Source organism: Bufo gargarizans, unplaced genomic scaffold (assembly GCF_014858855.1).
Source record: "Bufo gargarizans isolate SCDJY-AF-19 unplaced genomic scaffold, ASM1485885v1 original_scaffold_1704_pilon, whole genome shotgun sequence".
NCBI lineage: Eukaryota > Metazoa > Chordata > Amphibia > Anura > Bufonidae > Bufo > Bufo gargarizans.
The window spans coordinates 36,059-58,599 of NW_025334474.1; the positions used below are offsets into that span (position 1 = coordinate 36,059).

General features: G+C 46.7%; 1 protein-coding gene across 1 annotated transcript in view; it reads left to right on the plus strand.

Annotated features, from left to right (window-relative positions):
* Window positions 1-262: 262 nt before the first annotated feature.
* Window positions 263-22,541, plus strand: part of GGA1 (golgi associated, gamma adaptin ear containing, ARF binding protein 1) — a 55,489-nt gene continuing 33,210 nt past the window's right edge. The window contains exons 1-6 of the mRNA XM_044274374.1: window positions 263-416; window positions 3,511-3,595; window positions 4,519-4,594; window positions 4,944-5,042; window positions 15,686-15,809; window positions 15,910-16,010. Of these exons, the coding sequence (XP_044130309.1) occupies window positions 386-416; window positions 3,511-3,595; window positions 4,519-4,594; window positions 4,944-5,042; window positions 15,686-15,809; window positions 15,910-16,010 (516 nt within the window). The 5' untranslated portion in view covers window positions 263-385. The remainder of the gene's footprint in view (window positions 417-3,510; window positions 3,596-4,518; window positions 4,595-4,943; window positions 5,043-15,685; window positions 15,810-15,909; window positions 16,011-22,541) is intronic.

A 22,541-nucleotide genomic window follows, 5' to 3' on the forward strand; every position in this document is an offset into this window, starting at 1 on the left:
CCTTCAACCCACTAGAAATTAACATTCTTATATAGAGGGGCTAAATCCTAGTGGGCTGAGGGACCAGGTCTTTTAGCCCACTAGGATTTAGACTCAACCCTTGTCAAAACTCTTCGAGTAGACGCAGCATGGCGTCAGACGGCTAACATGTGACAGTGGTATCCGGATCACGTGACAACGACACGCTCCTCACGTGTCTCCCGCTATAACTCGTTTGCCACCAAACCAGGTAAGCGCTCGCTAAGCATGCGCCCTAAGCTTCAGTCCCGGAAGATACGAAACGAAAAGGCGAAGTATGGGCGGAGGTGACGTGGCTTCAGTCTCACTCCTGGCGGAAGTGCCCGGTGGTAGGCGGAAGTACCGAGCTCCCTCGTAGTACCCGAGGATGGAAGAGGAGAGTCTGGAAGCCCGGATCAGTGAGTGCAGGCTGGAGTTTCCGTCCACAGAGCCGGGCACTTCAGCCAAACATGGCGCCCGCTATGCTGTAACTTTGACAGTTATATCATCAGAGGAACTTGGTCACTGAGCTGTGCATTGTGATATCACTATGTTTACTAAAGACACAATGAGATATCACAGTACAGGGACATGGGGGGTGACCGGTCTATGTCACAATATCACAGTACAGGGACATGGGAGGTGACCGATCTATGTCACGATATCACAGTACAGGGACATGGGAGGTGACCGGTCTATGTCACAATATCACAGTACAGGGACATGGGAGGTGACCGGTCTATGTCACAATATCACAGTACAGGGACATGGGAGGTGACCGGTCTATGTCATATCACAGAACAGGGACATGGGAGGTGACCGGTCTATGTCACGATATCACAGTACAGGGACATGGGAGGTGACCGGTCTATGTCATATCACAGTACAGTGACATGGGAGGTGACCGGTCTATGTCACGATATCACAGAACAGGGACATGGGAGGTGACTGGTCTATGTCACGATATCACAGTACAGGGACATGGGAGGTGACCGGTCTATGTCACAATATCACAGTACAGGGACATGGGAGGTGACCGGTCTATGTCACAATATCACAGTACAGGGACATGGGGGGTGACCGGTCTATGTCACAATATCACAGTACAGGGACATGGGAGGTGACCGGTCTATGTCACGATATCACAGAACAGGGACATGGGAGGTGATCGGTCTATGTCACGATATCACAGAACAGGGACATGGGGGGTGACCGGTCTATGTCACAATATCACAGTACAGGGACATGGGAGGTGACCGGTCTATGTCACGATATCACAGAACAGGGACATGGGAGGTGACTGGTCTATGTCACGATATCACAGTACAGGGACATGGGAGGTGACCGGTCTATGTCATATCACAGAACAGGGACATGGGAGGTGACCGGTCTATGTAACAATATCACAGTACAGGGACATGGGAGGTGACCGGTCTATGTCACGATATCACAGTACAGGGACATGGGAGGTGACCGGTCTATGTCACGATATCACAGAACAGGGACATGGGAGGTGACCGGTCTATATCACAGTACAGGGACATGGGAGGTGACCGGTCTATATCACAGTACAGGGACATGGGAGGTGACCGGTCTATGTCACAATATCACAGTACAGGGACATGGGAGGTGACCGGTCTATATCACAGTACAGGGACATGGGAGGTGACCGGTCTATGTCACGATATCACAGAACAGGGACATGGGAGGTGACCGGTCTATGTAACAATATCACAGTACAGGGACATGGGAGGTGACTGGTCTATGTAACAATATCACAGTACAGAGACATGGGGGGTGACCGGTCTATGTCACGATATCACAGAACAGGGACATGGGAGGTGACCGGTCTATGTCACAATATCACAGTACAGGGACATGGGAGGTGACCGGTCTATGTAACAATATCACAGTACAGAGACATGGGATGTGACCGGTCTATGTAACGATATCACATTACAGGGACATGGGAGGTGACCGGTCTATGTCACGCTATCACAGTACATTGACATGGGAGGTGACCGCTCTATGTAACGATATCACAGTACAGGGACATGGGAGGTGACCGGTCTATGTCACGCTATCACAGTAAATTGACATGGGAGGTGACCGCTCTATGTAACGATATTACAGTACAGGGACATGGGAGGTGACCGGTCTATGTCACAATATCACAGTACAGGGACATGGGAGGTGACCGGTCTATGTCACAATATCACAGTACAGAGACATGGGAGGTGACTGGTCTATGTCACAATATCACAGTACAGGGACATGGGAGGTGACCGGTCTATGTCACGATATCACAGTACAGGGACATGGGAGGTGACCGGTCTATGTCACAATATCACAGTACAGAGACATGGGAGGTGACCGGTCTATGTCACAATATCACAGTACAGTGACATGGGAGGTGACCGGTCTATGTCACGCTATCACAGTACAGGGACATGGGAGGTGACCGGTCTATGTCACGCTATCACAGTACAGGGACATGGGAGGTGACCGGTCTATGTCACGCTATCACATTACAGGGACATGGGATGTGATCGGTCTATGTCACAATATCACAGTACAGGGACATGGGAGGTGACCGCTCTATGTAACGATATCATAGAACAGGGACATGGGAGGTGACTGGTCTATGTCACGCTATCACAGAACAGGGACATGGGAGGTGACCGGTCTATGTCACAATATCACAGTACAGGAACATGGGAGGTGACCGCTCTATGTAACGATATCACAGTACAGGGACATGGGAGGTGACCGGTCTATGTCGTGATATCACAGTACAGTGACATGGGAGGTGACCGGTCTATGTCACGATATCACAGTACAGGGACATGGGAGGTGACTGGTCTATGTCACGATATCACAGAACAGGGACATGGGAGGTGACCGGTCTATGTCACAATATCACAGAACAGGGACATGGGAGGTGACCGGTCTATGTCACAATATCACAGTACAGGGACATGGGAGGTGACTGACCGGTCTAAATCAAAATATCACAGTACAGGGACATGGCAGGTGATCGGTCTATATCACAGTACAGGGATATGGGAGGTGACCGACCGGTCTATGTCACAATATCACAGTACAGGGACATGGGAGGTGACCAGTCTATGTCACAATATCACAGTACAGTGACATGGGGGTGACCGTTCTATGTCACTATCACAGTACAGTGACATGGGGGGTGACTGGTCTATGTCACAATATCACAGTACAGGGACATGGGAGGTGACCGCTCTGTGTCACGATATTACAGTACAGAGACATGGAAGGTGACCGGTCAATGTCCCAATATCACAGTACAGTGGCATAGGAGGTGACTGGTCTATGTCACGATATCACAGTACAGGAACATGAGAGGTGACCAGTCTATATCTCAATATCACAGAATAGGAACATGGGAGGTGACCGGTCTTTTTCATGACATGATGTTTTAACACTCTTTGTAATGTTGTGGAAGTTTTGGAAGTAAAGTTTTGCTCTTTCGTCCAACAGACCGGGCAACAAATCCACTCAACAAAGAGCAAGACTGTGAAGATGTTCAAGCCTTTTGTGATCAGCTTAATCGAGACTTGGAAGGGTCAATATATCATTATATATTAGTTGTATAATTTCTTATTGTCAATGTATTTAAGAATAAGGATGAGAGCAGTCATGTCAAGGTGGTAATCCACAGCAAATCTGTTATATCAGGGTGATAGTTCACAGTATTGCGTTCATGTCAGGGTGGTAATCCTCAATAGAGCTTTCATGTCAGGATGGTAGTCCACAGTAGAGACATCATATCAGCGTGGTAGTCCAGAGTACAGAAATCATGTCAGGATGGTAGTCCACAGTAGAGCAGTCATGTCAGGGTGGTAATCCTCAGTAGAGCAGTCATGTCATGGTAGTAGTCCAGAGTACTGAAATCATGTCAGTTTGGTAGCCCAGAGTACAGAAATCATGTCAGGTTGGTAGCCCATAGTAGAGCCATTATGTCAGAGTGGTAGCTCACAGTAGAGCAGTCGTGTCAGGGTGATAGCCCACCTAGAACTGTCATGTCAGGGTGGTAGCCCAGAGTACAGAAATCATGTCAGGGTGGTAATGCACAGTAGAGCAGTCATGTCACGGTGGTGGTCCACAGTAGAGCTGTCATATCAAGGTGGTAGCCCACAGTAGAGCCGTCATGTTAGGGTGGTAGCCCACAGTAGAGGTGGTCAGGTAGTCCACAGTACAGCTGTCATGTCAGGGTGGTAGTCCACAGTAGAACAGTTATGTCAGGCTGGGAATTCATAGCAGATCATTCATGGTGGTCATATTTTGTATTAAAAACAGGAATAGATTTTTGCCTTAGAGCTTCAAAGTCCAGAATACTGCAGAACATCTGAAAGGGTAATTGTGATGAATGACCCGGTGTTACAGTGTTATCCAGGGGAAGCCATTGTTACTTGGCAGGTTCAGGGCTCAATTTGATTTTGTTGGTTTCTGCTAAGGTATAATTTGAGTCCCCTGTTTCTTTATTAGGCCTCAGCTTGCAACTCGACTCTTGGCTCACAAAATACAGTCCCCTCAAGAATGGGAGGCGATGCAAGCACTAACGGTAACAGAACAGTTTATATCACTTCTCTATTCTTTTCCCATGTGATTTTCTCTCTGATTTTCGCATTATTCAGTCTCTGATAGTCAGAGCAGACACAAATAGTGCAATATATCCTCATATCCTATGATCGTTACATAAAAACTCATTTGTCTACATTCAGAAATCACGGTGCTTCTGAGTGTTCCTCTTCTGCTGCTCTGCGCATCATGTCAATGGTTAGAAGAAAGCAAAGACTAGAAATTGCTGCTGTTTTAGAAGGAATGGAAAAACCTATCTGAACTCTTAATCTCGTAGACTTATGCCTTATTTATAGGTCTTTGTACGTCATGAGACATTTCATCTCTTTCAGGTACTAGAAGCATGTATGAAGAGCTGTGGCAAAAGATTTCACAATGAAGTCGGCAAGTTCCGCTTCCTTAATGAGCTCATAAAAGTAGTTTCTCCAAAGGTAAATGCGGAGGCTGTGACGTCATCAGAAAATGGCTGATTATTTTAGTCACATTTTTATATGAAACATGTTTTTAAAGAATTTTTGGGTGGGGTCAGCCACTGCAACATTATCATACCAGGGCAGTCATCTCATTATAAGAGGTGCTGGTTACAGTGACGGGTAACACGTTAAACTAAAGTTAGGTAACACAGTATTCTCCATTGACAATACGGGATTGTCACATGTTACCTCCTCCTCCTCTTTGTACAAATGATAACCCTATATATTACTTGGGCTTTGACCTCTGGGAGCACCTTGGTTCTCTGAGGGACCCAATGTCCTGATTTACTGTGAATAAAATGTTCTTCAGTGGTCCCATTAACATTTATGGAAGGTAGCTGGGAACACTGGGGCACATACAGCAGGGTTAGATTACTGGTATACATCTTGTGTACCGCTGAAGCCAGTGATTGGCTGCAGCTGCATACAGCTACATCACATTGCGGCATGCAAACATAAATTGGAGGCATGGACTGGAACGGTGTCACTGAAAATGGGGACTGACTAAACGTTGGGTATACAATCTCCTTCTCTTATTTGAGAGTTTTCTTAAAACTCTGTCAACCTCTTTAAAACTATAAAGCGAAGATGATTAGTGCGCATGCGCCGTTGACGTCATTCCACCTGGAAGTGGAGGTGACTGCAGATGAAGCCAACGGCACCTCCAATTCCGGGTGCACTAATCATCTTTGCTGCTCGTCAAGCAGCAGAAAACGGGTGCGCATGCACCGTGTTAGCGAACGAGTACATAGGTGCAAGAACTCAGCGCTAGACGTGAAGTCTAGCATTTGTCAATCTAAGGGGATGGAGGGAGTTTGGACCCAGCATTTGGCTGAATATGAGCAGATAATATTGCCCGAAATACCTCACAATTCATCCTGCTGCTTTTATCAAGAGAAGCAGTTCCATTGGCAGCCATACATGCCCACGCCATGACACTACCACCACCGTGCTTCACTGATGAGGTGGTATGCTTAGGATCATGAGCAGTTCCTTTCCTTCTCCATACTCTTCTCTTCCCATCACGCTGGTACAAGTTGATCTTGGTCTCATCTGTCCATAGGATGTTGTTCCAGAACTGTGAAGGCTCTTTTAGATGTCGTTTGGCAAACTCTAATCTGGCCTTCCTGTTTTTGAGGCTCACCAATGGTTTACATCTTGTGGTGAACCCTCTGTATTCACTCTGGTGAAGTCTTCTCCTGATGGTTGACTTTGACACACTTACACCTACCTCCTGGAGAGGTTCTTGATTTGGCCAACTGTTGTGAAGGGGGTTTTCTTCACCAGGAAAAGAATTATTCGGTGATCCACCACAGTTGTTTTCCGTGGTCTTCTGGGTCTTTTGGTGTTGCTGAGCTCACCGGTGCGTTCCTTCTTTTTAAGAATGTTCCAAACAGTTGTTTTGGCCAGGCCTAATGTTTTTGCCATCTCTCTGATGGGTTTGTGTTGTTTTTTTCCAGCCTAATGATGGCTTCACTGATAGTGACCGCTCTTTGGATCTCATCTTGAGAGTTAACAGCAACAGATTCCAAATGCAAATAGCAGACTTGAAATGAACTCTGGACCTTTTATCTGCTCAATGTAAATGGGATAATAAGGGAATAACACACACCGGCCATGGACCAGCTGAGAAGCCAATTGTCATTTTGGTCCCCTAACAAGCTGGAGGCACATATGCAAACTGTTGTAATTCCTACACCATTCACCTAATTTGGATGTAAATGCCTTCAAATTAAAGCTGACAGTCTGCAGGTAAAGCACTTCTTGTTAAAGGGCTTCTGTCACCCCTAAAACGCATTTTTAATTTTTGGGCATATTAAATTGTAAATCCTTATTGTACAACTATTCCCTATATAGGGCTCTTACCTTGTGCTGTGGCTTCGTTTCATTAAAAATCAAGCTTTTAAAATATGCAAATTGCTTCACTACCAGCAAATAGTGCGTCTACTTGTTGGTAGCCGCCGCATCCTACTTTAAAAAAAATGTCCCCTCCTCCAGTTGATTGACAGGGCCAGCGAGCGCTCTCCTCCTCCGGCTGGCCCTGTCTGCAATTCAAATCCCACGCCGGCGCCTTACGTGTCTTCATTCGGCGCAGGCGCTCTGAGAGAAGGACTCTCGCTTCCTCAGCACTCCCTCAGTGCGCCTGCGCCGATGACGTCACCTCTCGTCCTTCTCTCAGTGCGCCTGCGCCGAATGAAGACACGTAAGGCGCAGGCGCGGGATTTGAATTGCAGACAGGGTCAGCTGGAGGAGGAGAGCGATCGCTGGCCCTGTCAATCAACTGGAGGAGGGGGCGTTTAAAAAAAAAAAAATGAGGATGCGGCAGCTACCAGCAAGTAGACTCCCTACTTGCTGGTAGTAAAGTAATTTGCATATTTTGAAAACTCAATTTTTAATAAAACAAAGCCACAGAACAAGGTAAGAGCCCTATATAGGGAATAGTTGTACAATAAGGATTTTAATATGCCCAAAAATGAAAAATGAGTTTTGGGGGTGACAGAAGCCCTTTAATTTCATTGTGGTGGTGTATAGAGCCAAAAATGTTAGAATTGTGTCGATGTCCCAATATTTATGGACCTGACTGTATCTCCTGTTTAGCTTGGGCTAATGCTGTCATTTTGGTCTTGTATGAAAGCCTAGAATGCCAGCTTTCATACACGACCAGTGTTTATGCTTCTAGCTGCTACTATTCAGGAGATATTGGCAACTAAAGCAGCCCCCCCCCCACACACACCCTTCTGCCCGAAGTTAGGTACTTTACCCACAGCCTGAACTAGGGGTGGGCGATACGGCCTAAAATCCATATTGCGATATAATTTTAAGCATGTGCGATATGCGATACACTCGCCTAAAGAATTCTTAGGAACACCTGTTCTATTTCTCATTAATGCGATTATCTAGTCAACCAATCACATGGCAGTGGCTTCGATGCATGTAGGGTTGTGGTCCTGGTCAAGACAATCTCCTGAACTCCAAACTGAATGTCAGAATGGGAGAGAAAGGTGATTTAAGCCATTTTGAGCGTGGCATGGTTGTTGGTGCCAGACGGGCCGGTCTGAGTATTTCACAATCTGCTCAGTTACTGGGATTCTCACGCACAACCATTTCTAGGGTTTACAAAGAATGGTGTGAAAAGGGAAAAACCTCCAGTATGCGGCCGTCCTGTGGGCGAGAATGCCTTGTTGATGCTGGAGGTCAGAGGAGAATGGGCCGACTGATTCAAGCTGATAGAAGAGCAACGTTGACTGAAATAACCACTCGTTACAACCGAGGTCTGCAGCAAAGCATTTGTGAAGCCACAACACGCACAACCTTGAGGCGGATGGGCTACAACAGCAGAAGACCCCGCCGGGTACCACTCATCTCCACTACAAATAGGAAAAAGAGGCTACAATCTGCACGAGCTCACCAAAATTGGACTGTTGAAGACTGGAAAAATGTTGCTTGGTCTGATGAGTCTCGATTTCTGTTGAGACATTCAAATGGTAGAGTCTGAATTTGGCGTAAATAGAATGAGAACATGTATCCATCATGCCTTGTTCCACTGTGCAGGCTGGTGGTGGTGGTGTAATGGTGTGGGGGATGTTTTCTGGGCACACTTTAGGCCCCTTAGTGCCAATTGGCCATCGTTTAAATGCCACGGGCTACCTGAGCAGTTCTGAAGGCAAAAGGGGGTCCAACACCGTATTAGTATGGTGTTCCTAATAATTCTTTAGGTGAGCGTATATTGAGATATATTGTTTTCTATATTTGGAGGGGGGGTTTAACTTTTTTTTTTTACTTTTTATTTTTCTCACTAATAGAGCTTTCATTTGGTGGTATTTTATTGCTGCTGACATTTTTACTTTTTTTGTTATTAATCAAAATGTAACGATTTTTTTGCAAAAAAATGTCATTTTTCACTTTCAGCTGTAAAATTTTGCAAAAAAAACGACATCCATATATAAATTTTTCGCCAAATTTATTGTTCTACATGTCTTTGATAAAAAAAAAATGTTTGGGCAAAAAAAAAGGGTTTGGGTAAAAGTTATAGCGTTTACACACTATGGTACAAAAATGTGAATTTCCGCTTTTTGAAACAGCTCTCTGAGCACCTGTCATGATTCCTGAGGTTCTACAATGCCCAAACAGTAGAAAACCCCCACAAATGACCCCATTTCGGAAAGTAGACACCCTAAGGTATTCGCTGATGGGCATAGTGAGTTCATAGAACTTTATATTTTTTGTCACAAGTTAGCGGAAAATGATGATTTTTTTTATTAACATTTTTTTTTCCTTACAAAGTCTCATATTCCACTAACTTGCGACAAAAAATAAAAAATTCTAGGAATTCGCCATGCCCCTCACGGAATACCTTGGGGTGTCTTCTTTCCAAAATGGGGTCACTTGTGGCGTAGTTATACTGCCCTGGCAATTTAGGGGCCCAAATGTGTGAGAAGTACTTTGCAATCAAAATCTGTAAAAAATGACTGGTGAAATCCGAAAGGTGCACTTTGGAATGTGGGTCCCTTTGCCCACCTAGGCTGCAAAAAAGTGTGACACATCTGGTATCGCCGTACTCAGGAGAAGTTGGGGAATGTGTTTTGGGGTGTCATTTTATATATAACCATGCTGGGTGAGAGAAATATCTTGGCAAAAAACAACTTTTCCCATTTTTTTATACAAAGTTGGCATTTGACCAAGATATTTTTCTCACCCAGCATGGGTATATGTAAAATGACACCCCAAAACACATTCCCCAGCTTCTCCTGAGTACGGCGATACCAGATGTGTGACACTTTTGCGCATCTAGGCTGCAAAAGTGCCCAAATTCCTTTTAGGAGGGCATTTTTTGACATTTGGATCCCAGACTTCTTCTCACGCTTTAGGGCCCCTAAAAAGCCAGGGCAGTATAAATACCCCACATGTGACCCCACTTTGGAAAGAAGACACCCCAAGGTATTCAATGGGGGGCATGGCGAGTTCATAGAAATGTATTATTTTGGCATAAGTTAGCGGAAATTGATTTTTTTTTTTTTCTCACAAAGTCTCACTTTCTGCTAACTTAGGACAAAAATGTAAATCTTTCATGGACTCAATATGCCCCTCAGCGAATACCTTGGGGTGTCTTCTTTCCAAAATGGGGTCAGTTGTGGGGTGTTTGTACTGCCCTGGCATTTGAGGGTCTCCGCAATCATTACACGTATGGCCAGCATTAGGAGTTTCTGCTATTCTTATCCTTATATTGAGCATACAGGTAATGAGATTTTTTTTTTCCGTTCAGCCTCTGGGCTGAAAGAAAAAAATTAACGGCACAGATTTCTTCATTCGCATCGATCAATGTGGATGAAAAAATCTCTGCCCAAAAAAATAAAAAAGGAGGGCAAAGGCGTCTGCCAGGACATAGGAGCTCCGCCCTACATCCATACCCACTTAGCTCGTATGCCCTGGCAAACCAGATTTCTCCATTCACATCAATCGATGCGGATGAATAAATCATTGCCGGGAGTTTTTTTTTCTTTTTTATATATACAAAGTGTTTGCCAAAGCATATGAACACCGCCGCCTCCTCAGCTCGTATGCCTCGGCAAACGTATCTGTTACTGCAGAGTAGAAATCTCGTCTTGCAGCGCCGCATACACCGACTTGCGTGTAATCTGACAGCAGCGCAATGCTTCTGTCAGAATGCACATCGGTGCTGCAGCTAGTCGATCGGTTGGTCCACCTGGAAGGTAAAAAAAGAAAAAAAAAAAAAAGAAAAAACCAGGCCGCAACGCAATAATTTTATTAACTTTGGAACAGAACATATAAACTTTAACTTTTTGAACTAAACATTAACCTTTTGCTTACTGGTGTTTTTTTTACCTTTTATAGAACAAACCTCTCCTTCCCCATGGGTCAATGTGCAAAGCGCAAATCGCCCAAAGATGTGGCGAAGTGCGTTATGCACTTTGTCCCAGGTGAAAGGAGAGGTTTGCAGCAGCTGTGAGTGAATGGGCCCTAATAGCCCTGTGTGCCTGTCCTGGTGAGATGATCCCTATGCTAGGTGTACCTGTGAGTGGTACTTCCAGAAACACTCCCCTAAGCATAGGGCAGGGTGGTCAGGACAGTCAGGACAGAAATAGCGGGTGTCACGCCTTATTCCACTCCTGCTACAGACACAACATCTTTTTCGGGGTGACGGGTGGGTTGAGGTACCAGGAACGACATTGGGGAAATGTCGCTCGTGTAGACGGCTAACTACACTGGTGGATGGGGCCACGGAACCTCCTGGGTACAGGAGGTTCTCGATGATCTCTTCCTGAAATTTGAGGAAGGATCGTGTTCTCCCAGCCTTACTGTAGAGAACAAAACTATTATACAGAGCCAATTGAATTAAATATACAGACACCTTCTTATACCAGCGTCTGGTTCTGCGGGACACTAAATACGGAGACAACATCTGGTCATTGAAGTCCACCCCTCCCATGTGAAGGTTATAGTCGTGGACTGAGAGGGGCTTTTCAATGACACGGGTTGCTCGCTCAATTTGTATTGTCGTGTCTGCGTGAATGGAGGAGAGCATGTAAACGTCACGCTTGTCTCTCCATTTCACCGCGAGCAGTTCTTCGTTACACAGTGCGGCCCTCTGCCCCCTTGCAAGACGGGTGCTAACGAGCCGTTGGGAGAAGCCCGCGCGACTAGTTCGCGCGGTACCACAGGCGCCAATCCGTTCTAGAAACAAATGCCTAAAGAGGGCCACACTTGTGTAGAAATTGTCCACATAAAGATGGTACCCCTTGCCGAATAAGGGTGACACCAAGTCCCAGACTATCTTCCCACTGCTCCCCAGGTAGTCAGGGCAACCGACCGGCTCCAGGGTCTGATCTTTTCCCTCATAGACACGAAATTTGTGGGTATAGCCTGTGGCCCTTTCACAGAGCTTATACAATTTGACCCCATACCGTGCGCGCTTGCTTGGGATGTATTGTTTGAAGCCAAGGAGCCCGGTAAAATGTATCAGGGACTCGTCTACGCAGATGTTTTGCTCTGGGGTATACAAATCTGCAAATTTCAGGTTGAAATGGTCTATGAGGGGCCGAATTTTGTGGAGCCGGTCAAAAGCAGGGTGGCCTCTGGGATGGGAGGTGCTGTTATCACTAAAGTGCAGGAAACGCAGGATGGCCTCAAAACGTGCCCTGGACATGGCAGCAGAGAACATGGGCATGTGATGAATTGGGTTTGTGGACCAATATGACCGCAATTCATGCTTTTTAGTTAGACCCATGTTGAGGAGAAGGCCCAAAAAAAATTTAAATTCGGAAACTTGGACTGGTTTCCACCGGAAAGGCTGGGCATAATAGCTTCCCGGGTTGGCGGATATAAATTGTGTGGCATATCTGTTTGTTTCTGCCACAACTAAGTCTAAGAGCTCCGCAGTCAAGAACAGCTCAAAAAATCCCAGGGCCGAACCGATCTGAGCTGTCTCAACCCGAACTCCAGACTGGGCGGTGAAAGGGAAAACTACAGGTGCGGCTGAAGTTGGGGACTGCCAATCAGGGTTTGCCAGCACCTCAGGGATTCTAGGGGCTCTACGGGCACGTCTTTGCGGTGGCTGCGACGGGGTCACTACTGCACGTGCCACCGTACCAGCTTCAACTGCCCTTCTGGTGCTCGCCACTTCACCAAGTTGTACGGCAGTGCTGGTACTAGGTCCAGGGAGGGCTGCGCTGCTGGTGTATGCCTCACCACGTAATCCGACAGCAGCAGCCCCACTCTGCTGCTCTTGAAGCGGATCCTGCGCAACCTGCGGTCTAGCGACACGGGGCCGGGTACGCCTGGTGGTATCAGGGACCTCAGCCTCCTCGTCCGAACTTTGGGTCAGAGAGCCACTGCTTTCTACAGGTTCGTATTCTGACCCGCTAGATTCATCAGATGAGGGTTCCCATTCCTCATCCGACTGGGTCAGAAGCCTGTAGGCCTCTTCAGAAGAATACCCCCTGTTTGACATGTGGGCAACTAAATTTAGGGGTATTCCCTGAGACTACCCAAGAAAAAAAAAGCAAGCCTGTCTTACAAATGGGAGGCTAGCGAAGTACCGGAGGCCGCTGCGGTTGATAAAAAATATCAAAACTGATTTTTTTATCGCCGCAGCGCGTGTAAAGTGAATGTGCAGTGATCAAAAATATATATTTTTTGTCACTGCGGTGGGGCGGGAGTGGGTGAACGCACGTGTGGGCGACCGATCAGGCCTGATCGGGCAAACACTGCGTTTTGGGTGGAGGGCGAACCTAAAGTGACACTAATACAATTATAGATCTGACCGTGATCAGTTTTGATCACTTCCAGATACTATAAAAGTACAAATGCTGATTAGCGATACGCTAATCAGCGAATAACGGACTGCGGTGCGGTGGGCTGGGCGCTAACCGATCGCTAAACTACCTAACCAAGGGGCCTAAACTATCCCTAAAACCTAACGGTCAATACCAGTGGAAAAAAAAAGTGACCGTTTGCACTGATCACTTTTTTCCTTTCACTAGTGATTGACAGGGGCGATCAAAGGGGTGATCAAAGGGTTAATTGGGGTTCAGGGGGGTGATCTGGGGCTAGTATGTGGTGTTGGTGTACTCACTGTGTAGCCTGCTCCTCTGCTGGATCCAACCGACGAAAAGAACCAGCAGATGAGCAGGCAGCCATATAACAGATCATATTTACTAATATGATCTGCTATCTGGCACTCTGATTGGTTTTTAAAAAAATCAGCAACCTGCCAGCCGCGATCATTGGCCGGCAGGTTGCTGACGAAATATTTCTTGACGAAATGCCGGCCCGCGATGCGCATGTGCGGGCCGGCTGTGACGAAATCTCGCGTCTCGCGAGATGACGCGCTGATGCGTCCAGGAGGAGTAAATCAACCACCTCCCGGACGCATCGGTGCGTTAGGCGGTCGGGAGGTGGTTAATAACTATTAGCCCCCTTGAGGGCTAGAACCCTTGTCATATTCACCCTAATAGAGCTCTATTTTACACTCTCCCTGCTGCCTTGTGCTTTGTGCACACAACAGCAGGGAGCTGACCATGGCAGCCAGCCTCTTATGTGCCCCCCAGCCTCATGTGCCCCCCAGCCTCATGTGCCCCCCAGCCTCATGTGCCCCCCAGCCTCATGTGCCCCCCAGCCTCTGATCCGCCCTCCAGCCTCTGATCCGCCCTCCAGCCTCTGATCCGCCCCCCAGCCTCTGATCCGCCCCCCAGCCTCTGATCCGCCCCCCAGCCTCTGATCCGCCCCCCAGCCTCTGATCCGCCCCCCAGCCTCTGATCCGCCCCCCAGCCTCTGATCCGCCCTCCAGCCTCTGATCCGCCCTCCAGCCTCTGATGTGCCCCTCCACATCATTGGTGGCTGCAGCAGTTCCAATCAGAGTCCCAGCAGTGTAATGCTAGGGCTCCGATCGGTTACCATGGCAGCCAGGAGTCACGCTACTGAAGTCCTGGCTGCCATGGTATGTCAGTGAGCAGCATTATACTCGTGTGCGCCATGGCCGCCGGAAGCTCCTTCTCATAGGTCTGTGCGGCGCATTACTAATGCTTATAGCATGGCACAGTATAATGCTGCTCACTGACATACCATGGCAGCCAGGACTTCAGTAACGTGACTCCTGGTTGCCATGGTAACCGATCGGAGCCCCAGCATTACACTGCCGCTCCGTGGTCATATCGCAGTCCGGCGATATGCACAAAATCCATATCGTGGCACAATTTTTTTATCTCGTATCGCCTATATCGCCCACCCCTAGCCTGAACTGAGCTCGGGCAAAACGGTTAAGTGGTTAAAGGGCTTGTCGGGTTCTCAATATGTTGTAAAGATACATTTTTTTTTCTGTGCCCTTAATGATCTTTTAGTATCCAAAGCCATCCATGGGCAGGGGTCCAGGCTCTATTTCCAGTACACAGAGAGACCTGCATATTGTGTGTTACCAGTGCACACAGCCTACCCAACATAGCCCACCACATAACCTCCCTTCTGCAGTGACACACGTTCTCTCCCAGGAGCTTGGAGCAGAGCGTCCACATTCTGTAGTACATCAGTGGCCAGTACAGGGTTAATTCAGTAGTCCTGGTAAGTTCTTGCTATTGATCACACATTACTGGACACTGAAATGGTCCTGTACTTCACCTAGTTTCTGCAGACATCTGTTGGTAAGTGTTGTGTGTCTGGCTGGGCTCGCACACACAGACATGGGAACAATATCAATATCTAGATGGTCGGTCTGATTTGGTCATTTACATAGATATGTTATTATAGAACCAATTTCTTATGTACACATAACAGTTTGATCAGCCAGAATGTGGCCAAGCTATCATCCTTAGGGTCTTTCGTATGAACAATCCCACCAACAATATTCCAAACAAAAAAAGATACCTGAGCCAATGGATAGTGGCATATGATCAGCTGAGATTTATCAACCTGACAGAAGTCTGCTGTGGGTCTTCACAGACATTTAGGTAGAATTTAATAGCGTGGTTGTCCGGTTTTAATTTTGCATACAGGGAGTTTTGACTGGAGGCGAGCGCTATGTGGTCATACATGGTTTATACTATAGGAGATTATTGACATAATGTTATCATATTACCTTTATTGTTTAGTACCTCGGCAGCCGCTCTCCAGAGAAAGTCAAGTTAAAGATTTTGGAGCTTTTGTACAGCTGGACGCTTGGACTTCCCAGTGAAGTGAAAATAGCAGAGGCCTACCAGATGCTGAAAAAACAAGGTGGGTCTCCTACATGCCTGGATGGGAGGAAACTAGTAATCAGTTTAAGGTAGTATAATTTCATCATCTGTAACCCTATTAAATTCCACCACTTTATTAGGAATTGTAAAGGAAGACCCAAAATTGCCAGCAGAAGCCATGATGCCACCTCCACCACCTCGACCAAAAAATGCTATATTTGATGATGACGAGAAATCAAAGGTATCTAATTTTTCTTGTTGTTACCTGTATAGTCTTCCTTGAGAAGCTGTCACTACATTTCCTCCTGTGCCCACACTACGCACATTTTAGAAACTACACGGATGTGCTCACTTCGGCAGCACATATACTAAAAAAGAAACTACACGGATACTTTGGCTACAGTACACGACCAAAGACCGCAATTTAGCATAGCCTATATAGCCCATCATTAAAGTGAACAGAGTTGCCACAAGCCATGACTTACAAAATAGCTGATAGGTTTGTATCCCTTGCAACTAATTTAAATTGGTATTATGAGACGTTTTAACTAATCGGTGGGGATCATACACCCTGCAAATGAGATATTAAAGAACCAACCATCTGTATAAGGCCGAATGCGCGCGGCCGAGTGCGGGCCGTGAAAACCCTGCCGGGATTCCTGCTGACTGCCGGAGCGCACGGCGTCATGGGTTGCTATGGCGCCGTGCGCTTCAAGCAGCCGCTCCTGTACAGTAATACACTATACTAGTGTATTACTGTCCAGCAGCGGCTACATGAAGCGCACGGCGTCATAGCAACCCATGACGCCGTGCGCTCCAGCAGTCAGCAGGAATCCCGGCAGGGTTTTCACGGCCCGCACTCGGCCGCGGCCTAATGCAGAGAGATCTCTATATTACCAGTATGATGTGCAGAGTGCTGTGGAGTGCAGGGCAGGACATCTGTATACTGCAGAGAGATCTATATATTACCAGTACAATGTGTAGAGTGCTGTGGAGTGCAGGAGATCTGTATACTACAGAGAGATCTCCATATTACCAGTATGATGTGCAGAGAAGGACATCTGTATACTGCAGAGAGACCTCCATATTACCAGTATGATGTGTAGAGTGCAGAGAAGGACATCTGTATACTGCAGAGAGACCTCCATATTACCAGTATGATGTGTAGAGTGCAGAGAAGGACATCTGTATACTGCAGAGAGACCTCCATATTACCAGTATGATGTGTAGAGGGCAGAGAAGGACATCTGTATACTGCAGAGAGACCTCCATATTACCAGTATGATGTGTAGAGTGCAGAGAAGGACATCTGTATACTGCAGAGAGACCTCCATATTACCAGTATGATGTATAGAGTGCAGAGAAGGACATCTGTATACTGCAGAGAGACCTCCATATTACCAGTATGATGTATAGAGTGCAGAGAAGGACATCTGTATACTGCAGAGAGACCTCCATATTACCAGTATGATGTGTCGAGTGCAGAGAAGGACATCTGTATACTGCAGAGAGACCTCCATATTACCAGTATGATGTGTAGAGTGCAGAGAAGGACATCTGTATACTGCAGAGAGACCTCCATATTACCAGTATGATGTGTACAGTGCTGTGAAGTGCAGGAGATCTGTATACTACAGAGAGATCTCCATAATACCAGTATGATGTGTAGAGTGCAGAGAAGGACATCTGTATACTGCAGAGAGACCTCCATATTACCAGTATGATGTGTAGAGTGCAGAGAATGACATCTGTATACTGCAGAGAGACCTCCATATTACCAGTATGATGTGCAGAGTGCTGTGGAGTGCAGGGCAGGACATCTGTATACTGCAGAGAGATCTATATATTACCAGTACAATGTGTAGAGTGCAGGGTAGGACATCTGTATACTGCAGAGAGATCTCTATTTCTCGCCCATATTCATTGGGGGACACAGAGACCGTGGGTATAGCTATGTCCTCTAGGAGGCGTTGACACTAGTAAAAGCTGTTAGCTCCTCCCCTGGCAGCTATACCCCTCCAGCCTGGAGAGAGAGCTTCAGTTTTTTCTAGTGTCAATAGGAGGCAAGACCTCCCTGCTCTGCAGGGATCTCCTGAAGATTTTTTATTTTAGTTTATTTAGCTTTTTCAGATGGGCAAACAGGGTCGCCTCGCCTCCCTGTTCTCCCGGGGTCGAGTTGCGCCAGTGCCGGTCGTCCGCACTGCTGCCTCCCCCACAGAAGACAAGGTGGACCAGGGCAGCCTCGCTCCCCTGCATCCCGCCAGCCAAGGGGTCACCTAGGTCCGACATTGAGAAGACCCTCCCGCCATGCCAGACTCCTGCCACTCCGGTGCCAGCTGCTGAGGAGGTGACCCTGCTGGAGAAGGTACCATTATGGGCCCACTTAGGGAGGGTGAAGCGAAGAGGAGGAAGATAAGGTGAGTACACGGGACTAGGTGAGTATATTAACCCCCTCCCTCCCTTCCTATTAAAGGGTTCTACGGAATAGGCTCCCTCTTGGCAGACTCGGGCTTCATTTATCACTCCCCCCAAGCCCAGCTCCAACAGTCTTCCTTCCCTCCCCCTCTGTGCCGTCGATACTTGGGCACATAAGGGGGTTAATGGCCAGGTCTCCGCAGGCACTTTTAAACAGCGGGCGACCGTGCGCACCGCTTTGGTAGGGTGTGGAGTACAGGTTGCAGAGTGCTGACCTCGCGCTCAGACGCCCCTTGCTTCTGCTCCCCGGCGTTATCATCTCCTGGAAGCGGGCGCCTGGGAGCGCGCTGCTCAGGGAAACTAGCGCCAGCGCTGGGTCCGGTCGGCTCCTACTCCTATGCTGCGCTCCCCATGTGCGCGCACCGATCCTGCCGCCATCCAGCTGGAGCCTCAGCTATTTTCTGCAGCACCGTCCCCTCTGTCAGTGCTGGGGGCACCCCCCCCATCCCCTCCCCCCCCCCCCCCGAACGACTACCTGCCCTGCCGCTGATGAAGTATGCTAATTTTTTTAGATTTGGGGTTTTCATGAGCTGTGGCCAAAATCATCAATATTAAAACAATAAAAGGCTTGAACTACTTCAGTTGGTGTGTAATGAATCTAAAATATATGAAAGTCTAATGTTTATCAGCACATTACAGAAAATAATTAACTTTATCACAATATGCTGATTTTTTTAGAAGGACCTGTATATTACTAGTATGATGTGCAGAGTGCTGTGGAGTGCAGGACAGGACATCTGTATACTGCAGAGAGATCTATATATTACCAGTATGATGTGTGGAGTGCAGGAGATCTGTATACTGCAGAGAGATCTATATATTACCAGTATGATGTGTGGCGTGCAGGAGATCTGTATACTGCAGAGAGACCTCCATATTACCAGTATGATGTGCAGAGTGCTGTGGAGTACAGGACAGGACATCTGTATACTGCAGAGAGATCTATATATTACCAGTACAATGTGTGGAGTGCAGGAGATCTGTATACTGCAGAGAGACCTCCATATTACCAGTATGATGTGTAGAGTGCTGTGGAGTGCAGGAGATCTGTATACTGCATAGAGATCTATATATTACCAGTATGATGTGTGGAGTGCAGGAGATCTGTATACTGCAGAGAGATCTCCATATTACCAGTATGATGTGTAGAGTGCTGTGGAGTGCAGGAGATCTGTATACTGCAGAGAGATCTCCATATTACCAGTATGATGTGTAGAGTGCTGTGGAGTGCAGGAGATCTGTATACTGCATAGAGATCTATATATTACCAGTATGATGTGTGGCGTGCAGGGAAGGACATCTGTATACTGCAGAGAGACCTCCATATTACCAGTATGATGTGTGGAGTGCAGGAGATCTGTATACTGCATAGAGATCTATATATTACCAGTATGATGTGTGGCGTGCAGGGAAGGACATGTGTATACTGCAGAGAGACCTCCATATTACCAGTATGATGTGTAGAGTGCAGAGAAGGACATCTGTATACTACAGAGAGATCTCCATATTACCAGTATGATGTGTAGAGTGCTGTGGAGTGCAGGAGATCTGTATACTGCAGAGAGATCTATATATTACCAGTACAATGTGTGGCGTGCAGGGAAGGACATCTGTATACTGCAGAGAGACCTCCATATTACCAGTATGATGTGTAGAGTGCTGTGGAGTGCAGGAGATCTGTATACTGCAGAGAGATCTCCATATTACCAGTATGATGTGTAGAGTGCTGTGGAGTGCAGGAGATCTGTATACTGCAGAGAGATCTCCATATTACCAGTATGATGTGTAGAGTGCTGTGGAGTGCAGGAGATCTGTATACTGCATAGAGATCTATATATTACCAGTATGATGTGTGGCGTGCAGGGAAGGACATCTGTATACTGCAGAGAGACCTCCATATTACCAGTATGATGTGTGGAGTGCAGGAGATCTGTATACTGCATAGAGATCTATATATTACCAGTATGATGTGTGGCGTGCAGGGAAGGACATGTGTATACTGCAGAGAGACCTCCATATTACCAGTATGATGTGTAGAGTGCTGTGGAGTGCAGGAGATCTGTATACTGCAGAGAGATCTATATATTACCAGTACAATGTGTGGAGTGCAGGAGATCTGTATACTGCAGAGAGACCTCCATATTACCAGTATGATGTGTAGAGTGCTGTGGAGTGCAGGAGATCTGTATACTGCATAGAGATCTATATATTACCAGTATGATGTGTGGCGTGCAGGGAAGGACATCTGTATACTGCAGAGAGACCTCCATATTACCAGTATGATGTGTAGAGTGCTGTGGAGTGCAGGAGATCTGTATACTGCAGAGAGATCTCCATATTACCAGTATGATGTGTAGAGTGCTGTGGAGTGCAGGAGATCTGTATACTGCAGAGAGACCTCCATATTACCAGTATGATGTGTAGAGTGCTGTGGAGTGCAGGAGATCTGTATACTGCAGAGAGATCTATATATTACCAGAACAATGTGTGGAGTGCAGGAGATCTGTATACTGCAGAGAGACCTCCATATTACCAGTATGATGTGTAGAGTGCTGTGGAGTGCAGGAGATCTGTATACTGCAGAGAGATCTATATATTACCAGTACAATGTGTGGAGTGCAGGAGATCTGTATACTGCAGAGAGATCTCCATATTACCAGTAGGATGTGTAGAGTGCTGTGGAGTGCAGGAGATCTGTATACTGCATAGAGATCTATATATTACCAGTATGATGTGTGGCGTGCAGGGAAGGACATCTGTATACTGCAGAGAGACCTCCATATTACCAGTATGATGTGTAGAGTGCTGTGGAGTGCAGGAGATCTGTATACTGCAGAGAGATCTCCATATTACCAGTATGATGTGTGGCGTGCAGGGAAGGACATCTGTATACTGCAGAGAGACCTCCATATTACCAGTATGATGTGCAGAGTGCTGTGGAGTGCAGGACAGGACATCTGTATACTGCAGAGAGATCTATATATTACCAGTACAATGTGTGGAGTGCAGGAGATCTGTATACTGCAGAGAGACCTCCATATTACCAGTATGATGTGTAGAGTGCTGTGGAGTGCAGGAGATCTGTATACTGCAGAGAGATCTCCATATTACCAGTATGATGTGTAGAGTGCTGTGGAGTGCAGGAGATCTGTATACTGCATAGAGATCTATATATTACCAGTATGATGTGTGGCGTGCAGGGAAGGACATCTGTATACTGCAGAGAGACCTCCATATTACCAGTATGATGTGTAGAGTGCTGTGAAGTGCAGGAGATCTGTATACTGCAGAGAGATCTCCATATTACCAGTATGATGTGTAGAGTGCTGTGGAGTGCAGGAGATCTGTATACTGCAGAGAGATCTCAATATTACCAGTATGATGTGTAGAGTGCTGTGGAGTGCAGGAGATCTGTATACTGCAGAGAGATCTCTATATTACCAGTATGATGTGTAGAGTGCTGTGGAGTGCAGGAGATCTGTATACTGCAGAGAGACCTCCATATTACCAGTATGATGTGTAGAGTGCTGTGGAGTGCAGGAGATCTGTATACTGCAGAGAGACCTCCATATTACCAGTATGATGTGTAGAGTGCTGTGGAGTGCAGGAGATCTGTATACTGCAGAGAGATCTCCATATTACCAGTATGATGTGTAGAGTGCTGTGGAGTGCAGGAGATCTGTATACTGCATAGAGATCTATATATTACCAGTATGATGTGTGGAGTGCAGGAGATCTGTATACTGCAGAGAGATCTCCATATTACCAGTATGATGTGTAGAGTGCTGTGGAGTGCAGGAGATCTGTATACTGCATAGAGATCTATATATTACCAGTATGATGTGTGGCGTGCAGGGAAGGACATCTGTATACTGCAGAGAGACCTCCATATTACCAGTATGATGTGTAGAGTGCTGTGGAGTGCAGGAGATCTGTATACTGCAGAGAGATCTCCATATTACCAGTATGATGTGTGGCGTGCAGGGAAGGACATCTGTATACTGCAGAGAGACCTCCATATTACCAGTATGATGTGCAGAGTGCTGTGGAGTGCAGGACAGGACATCTGTATACTGCAGAGAGATCTATATATTACCAGTACAATGTGTGGAGTGCAGGAGATCTGTATACTGCAGAGAGATCTCCATATTACCAGTATGATGTTCAGAGTAGGGTTGTTTCGGGTATTGAATGTTCGATACCCAATCGATACTTTTGTCTGGTATCTACCTCGATACCGGGATTTGCCTTTCTTTCAATATTAGGCTTCGCTATTGCGCAGTCTAGTATCGGAGAA